This window comes from Salmo salar, chromosome ssa13, assembly GCF_905237065.1.
Source record: "Salmo salar chromosome ssa13, Ssal_v3.1, whole genome shotgun sequence".
NCBI classification, from domain to species: Eukaryota; Metazoa; Chordata; class Actinopteri; order Salmoniformes; family Salmonidae; genus Salmo; species Salmo salar.
This window is the reverse complement of record NC_059454.1, coordinates 112,114,755-112,128,025: the sequence shown is the minus strand read 5'-3', so window position 1 is coordinate 112,128,025 and position 13,271 is coordinate 112,114,755. Positions and strand designations below refer to the sequence as shown.

Genomic DNA, 13,271 nt, shown 5'->3' with positions numbered 1-13,271 from the left:
CCGCTACCACGATACCAGAACCACAGAGCAGGAGCAGCAGCAGCAGCAGAGCAGCAGCAGCAGCGTTGCAGCAGGGCAGCAGCAGCAGCAGCGTTGCTGTTGGCAGCAGCAGCAGAGAGCAGCAGCAGCACGCAGCAGCGAGCATCAGCAGCCGCAGCAGCAGCAGCAGCAGCAGCAGCAGCAGCAGCAGCAGCAGCAGGTGTAGCAGCAGTAGTAGCAGTAGCAGTAGCAGCAGCAGTAGTAGCAGCAGTAGTAGCAGCAGCAGTAGTAGCAGTAGCAGCAGCAGTAGCAGTAGCAGCAGCAGTAGTAGCAGCAGTGGGGGTAAATTGGGGTAAATTGTGGGGGTCTGCCTCTATCATCTTACGCTGGATGAGCAGCCAATGGCATCCAATAGGCGTCTAGGGACCTGGATACCAAGGACAATGCTGAATGGTCCTCAGGAGGTTTAGTTTATTTCACTACAATGACATCCGAACAGTCGCTCGGAACATTGAGCCTAAAATGATGCGAGTTTGATATCAAATAAAGTGGAATAATAGTCTTTAAACCCTACAGATTAATACATGAATAATAATTATTTACAGTGGCAAGGAAAAGTATGTGAACCCTTTGGAAATACCTGGATTTCTGCATAAACTGGTCATAAAATTTGATCTGATCTTCATCTAGGTCACAACAATAGACAAGCACAGTCTGCTAAAACTAATAACACACAAAACAATTATACGTTTTCATGTCTTTATTGAACACACCGTGTAAACATTCACAGTGCAGGGTGGGAAAAGTATTTGAACCGTTGGATTTAATAACTGGTTGACCCTCCTTTGGCAGCAATAACCTCAACCAAACGTTTTCTGTAGTTGCTGATCAGACCTGCACAACGGTCAGGAGGAATTTTGGACCATTCCTCTTTACAAAACTGTTTCAGTTCAGCAATATTCTTGGGATGTCTGGTGTGAACTGCTCTCTTGAGGTCATGCCACAGCATCTCAATTGGGTTGAGGTCAGGACTCTGACTGGGCCACTCCAGAAGACGTATTTTCTTCTGTTGAAGCCATTCTGTTGTTGATTTATTTCTGTGTTTTGGGTCATTGTCCTGTTTGCATCACCCAACTTCTGTTGAGCTTCAATTGGCGGACAGATAGCCTAACATTCTCCTGCAATACGTCTTGATAAACTTGGGCATTCATTTTTTCATCAACGATAGCAAGCTGTCCAGGCCCTGAGGCAGCAAAGCAGCCCCAAACCATGACGCTCCCTCCACCATACTTTACAGTTGGATGAGGTTTTGATGTTGCTGTGCTGTGCCTTATTTCTCCACATAGTGTTGTTTGTTCCTTCCAAATAACTCAACTTTAGTTTCATCTGTGCACAGAATATTTTGCCAGTAGCGCTGTGGAACATCCAGGTTAACTTTGGCAAACTTCAGACGTGCAGCAATGTTTTTTTTCGGACAGCAATGGCTTCTTCCGTGGTGTCCTCCCATGGACACCATTCTTGTTTAGTGTTTTACGTATTGTAGACTCATCAACAGAGATGTTAGCATGTTCAAGAGATTTCTGTAAGTCTTTAGCTGACACTAGGATTCTTCTTAGCCTCATTGAGTATTCTGCACTGTGCTCTTGCAGTCATCTTTGCAGGACGGCCCCGCCTAGGGAGAGTAGTAACAGTGCTGAACTTTCTCCATTTATAGACAATTTGTCTTAACGTGGACTGATGAACATCCAGGCTTTTAGAGATACTTTTGTAACCCTTTTCAGGTTCATGCAAGTCAACAATTCTTAATCTTAGGTCTTCTGAGATCTATTTTGATCCAGGCATGGTTCACGTCAGGCAATGCTTTTGTGAATAGCAAACTCACAGTTTGTGAGTGTTTTTTATAGGGCAGGGCAGCTCTAACCAACATCTCCAATCTCATTGATTGGACTCCACGTTAGTTGACTCCTGACTGCAATTAGCTTTTGGAGAAGTCATTAGCCTAGGGGTTCACATACTTTTTCCAACCTACACTGTGAATGTTTAAATGATGTATTCAATATGAACAAGAAAAATACAATAATTTGTGTGTTATTAGCTTAAGCACAATGTGTTTGTTTGTTGTTGTGACTGAGATGAAGATCAGATCAAATTTTATGACCAATTTATTCAGAAATCCAGGTAATTCCAAAGGGTTCACATACTTTTTCTTGCCACTGTATATTAATATCAACTCTAAAATATTGATAATAATATTATAATGTGAATATATAATATTACCCTATTAAATACTATGAAAGCCTTTTAAATAGGCCTACTATGAATGTGTTTGACCGAAAAGGTCAGGGTACAGTCTAGTACATCACCTAACACCTGCCCCTACCCACCTAACAAGCTAACTGAGGACAAACAGATACATTTTCAAGTGTAACATTTTCTTCAAAGAGACGGACACAGACGAGAGGTATTTTGTGTTACCATGGGAACGGGAGTAAAGCTGTTGGCTCTGAAAGAGAGAGGGAGACAACAAGACAGTTTGGCTCCACATCAGACAACACCAGATATCAGACACCACACAGCACCACAGACACCACACAGCACCACATCAGACACCACACAGCCCGACAGACACCACATCAGACACCACACAGCCCCACATCAGACACCACACAGCCCCACATCAGACACCACACAGCCCCATATCAGACACCACACAGCCCCACATCAGACAACACCACAGCACCCTATCAGACACCACACAGCCCCACATCAGACACCACCACAGCACCACATCAGACACCACACAGCACCACATCAGACACCACCACAGCACCACACAGCACCACATCAGACACCACACAGCACCACATCAGACACCACACAGCCCCACATCAGACACCACACAGCCCCACACAGCACCACATCAGACACCACACAGCACCACATCAGACACCACACAGCACCACATCAAACACCACACAGCACCACACAGCACCACATGAAACACCACCACACAGCACCACATCAAACACCACACAGACACCACATCAGACACCACACAGCCCCACATCAGACACCACCACAGCCCCACATCAGACACCACACAGCACCACATCAGACACCACCACAGCACCACACAGCACCACATCAGACACCACACATCCCCACAGACACCACACAGCCCCACATCAGACAACACCACAGCACCCTATCAGACACCACACAGCCCCACATCAGACACCACCACAGCACCACATCAGACACCACACAGCACCACATCAGACACCACCACAGCACCACACAGCACCACATCAGACACCACACAGCACCACATCAGACACCACACAGCCCCACATCAGACACCACACAGCCCCACACAGCACCACATCAGACACCACACAGCACCACATCAAACACCACACAGCACCACACAGCACCACATCAAACACCACCACACAGCACCACATCAAACACCACACAGACACCACATCAGACACCACACAGCCCCACATCAGACACCACCACAGCCCCACATCAGACACCACACAGCACCACATCAGACACCACCACAGCACCACACAGCACTACATCAGACACCACACATCCCCACAGACACCACACAGCCCCACATCAGACACCACACAGCCCCACATCAGACACCACACAGCACCACACAGCACCACATCAGACACCACACAGCCCCACATCAGACACCACACAGCCCCACATCAGACACCACACAGCCCCACATCAGACACCACACAGCCCCACATCAGACAACACCACAGCACCCTATCAGACACCACATCAAACACCACACAGACACCACACAGCCCCACATCAGACACCACCACAGCACCACATCAGACACCACACAGCACCACATCAGACACCACCACAGCACCACACAGCACCACATCAGACACCACACAGCACCACATCAGACACCACACAGCCCCACATCAGACACCACACAGCCCCACACAGCACCACATCAGACACCACACAGCACCACACAGCACCACATCAAACACCACACAGCACCACACAGCACCACATCAAACACCACCACACAGCACCACATCAGACACCACACAGCACCACATCAGACACCACCACAGCCCCACATCAGACACCACCACAGCCCCACATCAGACACCACCACAGCACAAAGACACCACACAGCCCCACATCAGACACCACACAGCCCCACATCAGACACCACCACAGCCCCACATCAGACACCACACAGCACCACATCAGACACCACCACAGCACCACATCAGACACCACACAGCCCCACATCAGACACCACACAGCCCCACATCAGACACCACACAGCCCCACATCAGACACCACACAGCACCACATCAGACACCACATCAGACACCACACAGCACCACATCAGACACCACACAGCCCCACAGACACCACACAGCCCCACATCAGACACCACACAGCCCCACATCAGACACCACACAGCCCCACATCAGACACCACACAGCACTAGAGGTCGACCAATTAACAGGCATGGCCGATTAATTAGGGCCAATTTCAAGTTTTCATAACAATCGGTAATCGGCATTTTTGGACGCCGATCATTGCAATCCACGAGGAGACTACGTGGCAGGCTGACCACTTTTACGCGAGTGCAGCAAGGAGCCAAGGTAAGTTGCTAGCTAGCATTAAACTTATCTTATAAAAAGGAATCAATCACTAATAATCATAACATAAATCACTATGTTACGACTTCCTCCGAAGTCGGTCCCTCTCCTTGTTCGGGCGACGTTCGGCGGTCGACGTCACCGACCTTCCAGCCATCGCCGATCCACCTTTCATTTTTCATTTGTTTTGTCTTGTCTTCCCACACACCTGGTTTCAATTCCATCAATTACATGTTGTGTATTTAACCCTCTGTTCCCCCCATGTGTCACGTCCTGACCAGTAGAGGGTGTAGTTGGGTCAGGACGTGGCAGAAGGGAGTGAGTGTTTTATTGTTTCATTTAATTTTGGCCGTGTGACTTCCAATCAAGCACAGCTGTAGAGGGTTGTGGTTGATTGGGAGTCACACATAAGTTGCCTACGTTTCCGTTGTATGGTGTGGGTAATTGTTCTTGTCACAGTTGTTGCACCTGACAGGACTGTGTTGGCTGTCAGTTTTGTTGTTTTGTTAAATGCATAGTGTTCGTGACATTAAAAATGACGAACCCTAACTCCGCCGCATTTTGGTCCACTTCTTCCGTAGACAGCCGTTACACCATGTCCTTGTCCGGTATTGTTTATTGTAAGTGTTTGTGCACCTTGTGTCTGGTGTGCGTCGGGTTATGTTGCAAAAATTGCAAAAAATAAAATAAAAAATAAAATAAAAATCGCTGAAGTTGGAGACTTTTATTTCCCTCACTAACTTTAAACATCAGCTGTCTGACCAGCTAACCGATCGCTGCAGCTGTACATAGGCCATCTGTAAATAGCCCATACAATCTACCTACCTCATCCCCATACTGTTTTTATTTTATTTACTTTTCTGCTCTTTTCCACACCAGTATTTCTACTTGCACATCATCATATGCTCATTTATCACTCCAGTGTTAATCTGCTAAATTGTAATTATTTGCTCCTATGGCCTATTTATTGCCTACCTCCTCATGCCTTTTGCACACACTGAATATAGACTTTCTTTTTTTTCTACTGTGTCATTGGCTTGTTTATTGTGTTATTGGCTTGTTTATTGTTTATTCCATGTGTAACTCTGTGTTGTTGTCTGTGTCACACTGCTTTGCTTTATCTTGGCCAGGTCGCAGTTGTAAATGAGAACTTGTTCTCAACTGGCCTACCTGGTTAAATAAAGGACTTGTTCTCAACTGGCCTACCTGGTTAAATAAAGGACTTGTTCTCAACTGGCCTACCTGGTTAAATAAACGTGAAAAAAATAACAATAATAAGAAAACAAAGATATATATATATATATATATGTACCCATTTATTGATTGTTCTGTTTTCCGGTGGGTTTTTATTATTAAACTGCGCCGTTGGAAACACCGTTTTTTCTCTCCTCCATCTGACTTCTCTGCCGCCAGTACGCACCCCTTACACACTAGTTAACTACACATGGTTGAGGATATTACTAGTTTAACTAGCTTGTCTTGCGTTGCATATAATCGATGCGGTGCCTGTTAATTTATCATCGAATCACAGCCTACTTCGCCAAACGGGTGATGATTTAACAAAAACGCATTCGCGAAAAAAGCACTGTCGTTGCACCAATGTACCGAACCATAAACATCAATGCCTTTCTTAAAATCAATACACAAGTATATATTTTTAAACCTGCATATTTAGTTAAAAGAAATTAATGTTAGCAGGCAATATTAACTAGGGAAATTGTGTCCCTTCTCTTAAGTTCAGTGCAAGCAGAGTCAGGGTATATGAAGCAGTTTGGGCCGCCTGGCTCGTTGCGAACTGTGAAGACCATTTCTTCCTAACAAAGACCGTAATTAATTTGCCAGAATTTTACATAATTATGACATAACATTGAAGGTTGTGCAATGTAACAGCAATATTTAAACTTAGGGATGCCACCTGTTCGATAAAATACGGATCGATTCCGTATTTCACTGAAAGAATAAACGTTTTGTTTTCGAAATGATAGTTTCCGGATTTGACCATATTAATGACCTAAGGCTTGTATTTCTGTGTGTTTATTATATTATTATTAAGTCTATGATTTGATATTTGATAGAGCAGTCTGACTGAGCTCTGGTAGGCAGCAGCAGGCTCGTAAGCATTCATTAAAACAGCACTTTCCTGCGTTTACCAGCAGCTCCTCGAAATGCTTGAAGCACAGTGCTGTTTATGACTTCAAGCCTAACAACTCCCAAGATTACGCTGGCAATACTATAATGCCTATAATAACATCCAATATTCAAAGGTATATGAAATACAAATGGTATAGAGAGAAATAGTCCTATAAATCCTATAATAACTACAACCTAAAACTTCTCAATGGGGAATATTGAAGACTCATGTTAAAAAGAACCACCAGCTTTCATATGTTCTCATGTTCTGAGCAAGGAACTTAAAAGTTAGCAGTCACACCTGTGACTGCTTTATGCCTCTATCTAATGTCAATATGCCTTGTCTACTGCTGTCTTGGCTAGTCCTAATTGTTTAATTTCACTGTAGAGCCCTCAGTCCCGCTCACCTTGCCTTAGATAGCTCTTTTGTCCCACCCCCTCACATTCGGAGACCTCATCTGGCTTAACTGGTCCCACCAGAGACGAAACCTCTCATCGTCACTCAATGCCTAGGTTTACGTCCACTGTACTCACATACTACCATACCCTTGTCTGCTCCTTATGCCTTGAATCTATTCTACCACACCCAGAAAAATGCTCCTTATTTGCTCCTTATCTGCCCCACAGAATTTCTGTTCTGAACGCACTAGACGACCAGTTCTTATAGCCTTTGGCCGCATCCTTATCCTACTCCTCCTCTGTTCCTCTGGTGATGTAGAGGTTAACCCAGGCCCTGTAGACCCCAGTACCACACCTATTCCCCAGGCGCTATCATTTGTTGACTTCTGAAACCGTAAAAGCCTTGGTTACATGCATGTTAACATCAGAAGCATTCTCCCTAAGTTTGTTTTATTCACTGCTTTAGCACACTCCACCAACCCTGATGTCCTAGCCATGTCTGAATCCTGGCTTAAGAAGGCCACCAAAAATTCTGAAATTTCCATCCCCAACTACAACATTTTCCACCAAGATAGAACTGCCAAAGGGGGCAGAGTTGCAATTTACTGCAGAGACAGCCTGCAGAGTTCTGTCATGCTATCAAGGTCTGTGCCCAAACAGTTCAAGCTTCTACTTTTAAAAATACACCTTTCCAGGAAGAAGTCTCTCACTGTTGCCGCTTGCTACAGACCGCCCCTCAGCCCCCAGCTGTGCCCTGGACACCATATGTGTGATTGATTGCCCCCCATTTATCTTCAGAGTTCATACTGTTAGGTGACCTAAACTGGGATATGCTTAACACCCCGGCCGTCCTACAATATAAGCTAAAATGCCCTCAATCTAACACAAAGTATCAAGGACCCTACCAGGTACAACCCCAAATCCGTAAACACGGGCACCCTCATAGATATCATCTTGACTAACCTGCCCTCTAAATACACCTCTGCTGTCTTCAACCAGGATCTCAGCGATCACTGCCTCATTGCCTGCGTCCATAATGGGTCCGCGGTCAAACGACCACCTATCATCACTGTCAAATGCTCCCTAAAACACTTCAGCGAGCAGGCCTTTCTAATCCACCTGGCCCGGGTATCCTGGAAGGATATTGACCTCTTCCCGTCAGTAGAGGATGCCTGGTTATCCTTTAAGTGCTTTCCTCAACATTTTAAATAAGCATGCCCCATTACATTTTTTTAGAACTAAGTATAGATATAGCCCTTGGTTCACTCCAGACTTGACTGCCCTTGACCAGCACAAAAACATCCTGGTTTGAGTCACACTGTGCAGACTGGTGAGAGTTGTCCGGTAGCTGATGACTGCTAGCAGTGGCTAGCTGACTATTAGCTAGTAGCTAGTTCGCTGGCTAGCTTCTGTTGGGGGTTCCGGTTCAAAAGTAAAGAAAATAGCAGATCCATATCACATTGGGTGAGGCTGATTGCAGGAGAGTATGTTGAAGTTGAGGTTAAGAAAAATATTTTAAAAAATATATGCGAAGAAAAAAAAATATAAAAAGATATATACACGGGACACGACAAGAAGAGGACAAAGACGTCTGACTGCTACGCCAGGCCAACAGCTCTGCACCCCCCGCAGCAACCTGCCCAAGCCCCCCCCCCTCTCCTTCACCCAAATCCAGATAGCTGATGTTCTGAAAGAGCAGCAAAATCTGGATCCCTACATATCAGCTGGGTTAGACAATCTGGACCCTCTCTTTCTTAAATGATCCGCTGCAATTGTTGCTTTTACTAGCCTGTTGAACCTCTCTCTCGTATCGTCCGAGATCTCTAAAGATTGGAAAGCTGCCGCAGTCATCCCCCTCTTCAAAGAGGGTGACACTCTAGACCCAAACTGTTACAGACCTATATCCATCCTGCCCTGCCTTTCTAAGGTCTTCGAAAGCCAAGTTAACAAACAGATTACCGACCATTTCGAATCCCACCGTACCTTCTCTGCTATGCAATCTGGTCCTAAACAATATCATAACCGCCATCGATAAAAAACAGTACTGTGCAGCCGTCTTCATCAAGCTGGCCAAGGCTTTCGACTCTGTCAATCACCGCATTCTTATTGGCAGACTCAACAGCCTTGCTTTCTCAAATGACTGCTTCGCCTGGTTCACCAACTACTTCTCCGATAGAGTTCACTGTGTCAAACAGGGTTCAATTCTCGGGCCGACTCTTTTCTCTGTATATGTATATGTATATGTATATGTATATATATATATATATATATATATATATATATATATATATATATATATATATATATATATATATATATATATATATATATATATATATATCTCAATGATGTCGCTCTTGCTACTGGTGATTCTCTGATCCACCTCTATGCAGACGACACCATTCTGTATACTTCTGGCCCTTCTTTGTTCACTGTGTTAACAAACCTCCAAACTAACTTCAATGCCATACAACACTCCTTCCGTGGACTCCGACTGCTCTTAAACGCTAGTAAAACTAAATGCATGCTTTTCAACCGATCACTGCCCATACCCGCCCGCCCAACTAGCATCACTACTCTGGACGGTTCTGAATTAGAATATGTGGACAACTACAAATACCTAGGTGTCTGGTTAGACTGTGAACTCTCCTTCCAGACTCACATTAAGCATCTCCAATCCAAAGTGAAATCTAGAATCGGCTTCCTATTTCGCAACAAAGCCTCCTTCACTCATGCTGCTAAACATACCCTCGTAAAACTGACTATCCTACCGATCCTTGACTTGGGCGATGTCATTTACAAAATAGCCTCCAACACACTACTCAGCAAACTGGATGTAGTCTATCACAGTGCCATCCGCTTTGACACCAAAGCCCCATATACTACCCACCACTGCGACCTGAATGCTCTCGTTGGCTGACTCTCGCTTCATATTCGTCACCAAACCCACTGGCTCCAGGTCATCTATAAGTCTATGCTAGGTAAAGCCCCGCCTTATGTCAGCTCACTGGTCTCCATAGCAACACCCACCCATAGCACACGCTCCAGCAGGTATATTTCACTGGTCACCCTCAAAGCCAACTCCCCCTTTGCCCACCTTTCCTTCCAGTTCTCTGCTGCCAATGACTGGAACGAATTGTAAAAATCACTGAAGTTGAAGACTCATATCTCCCTCACTAGCTTTAAGCACCAGCTGTCAGAGCAGCTCACAGATCATTGCACCTGTACATAGCCCATCTGTAAATAGTCCACCCAACTACCTCATCCCCATATAGTTATTTATTTTTGCTCTTTTGCGCCCCAGTATCTCTACTTGCACATCATCATCTGCACATCTATCACTCCAGTGTTAATGGTAAATTGTAATTATTTCGCCACTATGGCCTATTTATTGCTTTACCTTCCTAATCTTACTACATTTGCACTCACTGTATATAGACTTTTCTATTGTGTTATTGACTGTATGTTTGTTTATCCAATGTGTAACTCTGTGTTGTTGTTTGTGTCGCACTGCTTTGCTTTATCTTGGCCAGGTCGCAGTTGTAAATGAGAACTTGTTCTCAACTGGCCTACCTGGTTAAATAAAGGACTTGTTCTCAACTGGCCTACCTGGTTAAATAAATGTGAAATTAAAATTAAAAAAGACACACAAAGTCACTCAAGAGACACACACACACGTAGATAGAGGTAGTAGTTTACTCACTTTACCCCGATCACTTCTGAGCAGTGACTATGGTTGATAGCCTATAGCTAGCTAACAGTTTCCTTGTTATCATCAATGCCACCAAGACAGCTATAACATAAGGCTAAATTATGATATTGTTCATTAGGAGAAAAACATTTCAAGTGTAATACTATGTTTGTCTATGCCTGTCCTTATTATGATGTGAACACAACCCATCTCATCACATTCCATACACAGAGCCATACTGGTACACAGGGGTTGAAATGTAGCTAGCCCTCTAGCCTGAGGCTAGTACTTTTCAGACTGGGTTAGGAGAAAAAGTACCAAACTAGCCCATGAAATTCTGTCTTTTCAAACATCACATGGAACCATATTTTGGACCTCAATGTTATACTTTGCTGGCCAGGGCCTAAGATCTTTAAGTTCAGTCCCTGCTTGTGTGTATAAACAATTTGATTCAGTACATACCTTGACAACTGTCGTTCACTTCCTCAAACCCCGCCTGGCACACACACTTCCCGATGGGCACTAGCCACTCCCCCTCTGCGCTGCAGTGCATCCTGGGTAGGTCCTCCGCCACCGAGTTGTTGACACATTTTCCTGCCACCTCCAGCAGCTGGGAGGAGTCCGACCCTGTAATTGTGTCCTGGAACTGAGCTAGGTTCCTCACTATGAAGGGACACTTCTTATAGAAGACCCTGACGGATAGCAACGCTACGCAGGCTCCCAGGTCCTGAAACGCCAAGTAGAAGCCCTTCTTCATCAACGGTCCCAGATCTCTTACCTCTGTATTCAGCTTCATCACTCTGTCTCCCAGGTCTAACTCCGTAAAGCTCTCGTCAGCAGCTATGGTGTCTACCTTAGAGTACTGGCTTTCCCTGAGATACCTCCCCTCCTCATCGTTAGACTCGTAGTAGTACATGTTGAAGGTCTCTTTGCAGGTACCAACGCCACCCGGAAGGCTGTTACAGTCCCTCAGGGTGAACTGTAGCTCCACGAACACTCTTTGAGCTCCCTCGTTGAGGATGAGGTTAGTCTGCAGCCAGTTGTTCTGGTTGTGTTCCATCACTTTACACACCTGGTACGTGTGGATGGGAGCATAGTTCTCATCCACCTCACCTATCTCCTCCCACTGTAGAGAAGGGAAATAGAGAGACGGAAAGATGTCAAACATTGTTCATGTTCAGTTACAGCTGACTGGGTTATGTTGTAATTAGATACTGTTAAGTAGTTATCATCTACAGGTTATTACTATGGATCAGAACCTAACTACTATGGATCAGAACCTATTGTCTATAGGTTACTACTATGGATCAGAACCTATTGTCTATAGGTTACTACTATGGATCAGAACCTATTGTCTATAGGTTACTACTATGGACCAGAACCAGAACCTATTGTCTATAGGTTACTACTATGGATCAGAACCTATTGTCTATAGGTTACTACTATGGACCAGAACCTAACTACTATGGACCAGAACCAGAACCTATTGTCTATAGGTTACTACTATGGATCAGAACCTATTGTCTATAGGTTACTACTATGGATCAGAACCTATTGTCTATAGGTTACTACTATGGACCAGAACCTAACTACTATGGACCAGAACCAGAACCTATTGTCTATAGGTTACTACTATGGACCAGAACCGGTGGAATAATAGTGTAGCTGGTGAGGATGGTAGAAAATGTGTAAGTTGTGTCTGGGTTGTGTCTGGGTTTTTGTGGGTTGCGTATGGGTTGTGTGTGGGTTGTGTATTGGTTGCGTATGGGTTGTGTGTGGTTGTGTATTGGTTGTGTGTGGGTTGCGTGTTGGTTGTGTGTTGGTTGTGTGTTGGTTGTGTATTGGTTGTGTATTGGTTGTGTCTGGGTTGCGTGTGGGTTGTGAACCAGCTATTGAAACCCTTTTTTTACAAGAAGCTAATATAATGGTCACAGTTTAACTCCACTTCAACTGACAAAGTAAAAGCATAAAGACATTTCAAATACAACATTAATAATTCACTCCTCAGTAATCAGCTTCCATTAACTTAGAAATTACATCTCATTCCAGCTAGTAGCCAGTCCCGTCAGAGAGACCAGGGTCCTAGTGGTCTGACTGACTGGCTGTAATGATGATATTTTCCTCTAAACCCAGGAGGCTTCAGACAGATGGGAGGTGTATTATAATGACTGACACACACACACACACACACACACACACACACACACACACACACACACACACACACACACACACACACACACACACACACACACACACACACACACACACACACACACACACACACACACACACACACACACACACACACACACACACGTGTTTCTAATGTCTCTGCGCTAAAGGCTGGGACAGCTATAAACATCTTTCTGCTCCAACCGCCATCACCCCCCCAGCCAATTGAATCCTTT

The 13,271-nt window shown here is 44.8% G+C and overlaps 1 protein-coding gene across 2 annotated transcripts in view; it reads right to left on the bottom strand.

Moving 5' to 3' along the window:
* The window catches only part of epha5 (EPH receptor A5), a 152,862-nt gene that overhangs the window by 124,446 nt on the left and 15,145 nt on the right, over positions 1–13,271 (bottom strand). For both annotated transcript variants that reach the window (XM_045692702.1, XM_045692703.1), the window contains exon 3: positions 11,323–11,986. In XM_045692702.1, the coding sequence (XP_045548658.1) occupies positions 11,323–11,986 (664 nt within the window). The remainder of the gene's footprint in view (positions 1–11,322; positions 11,987–13,271) is intronic.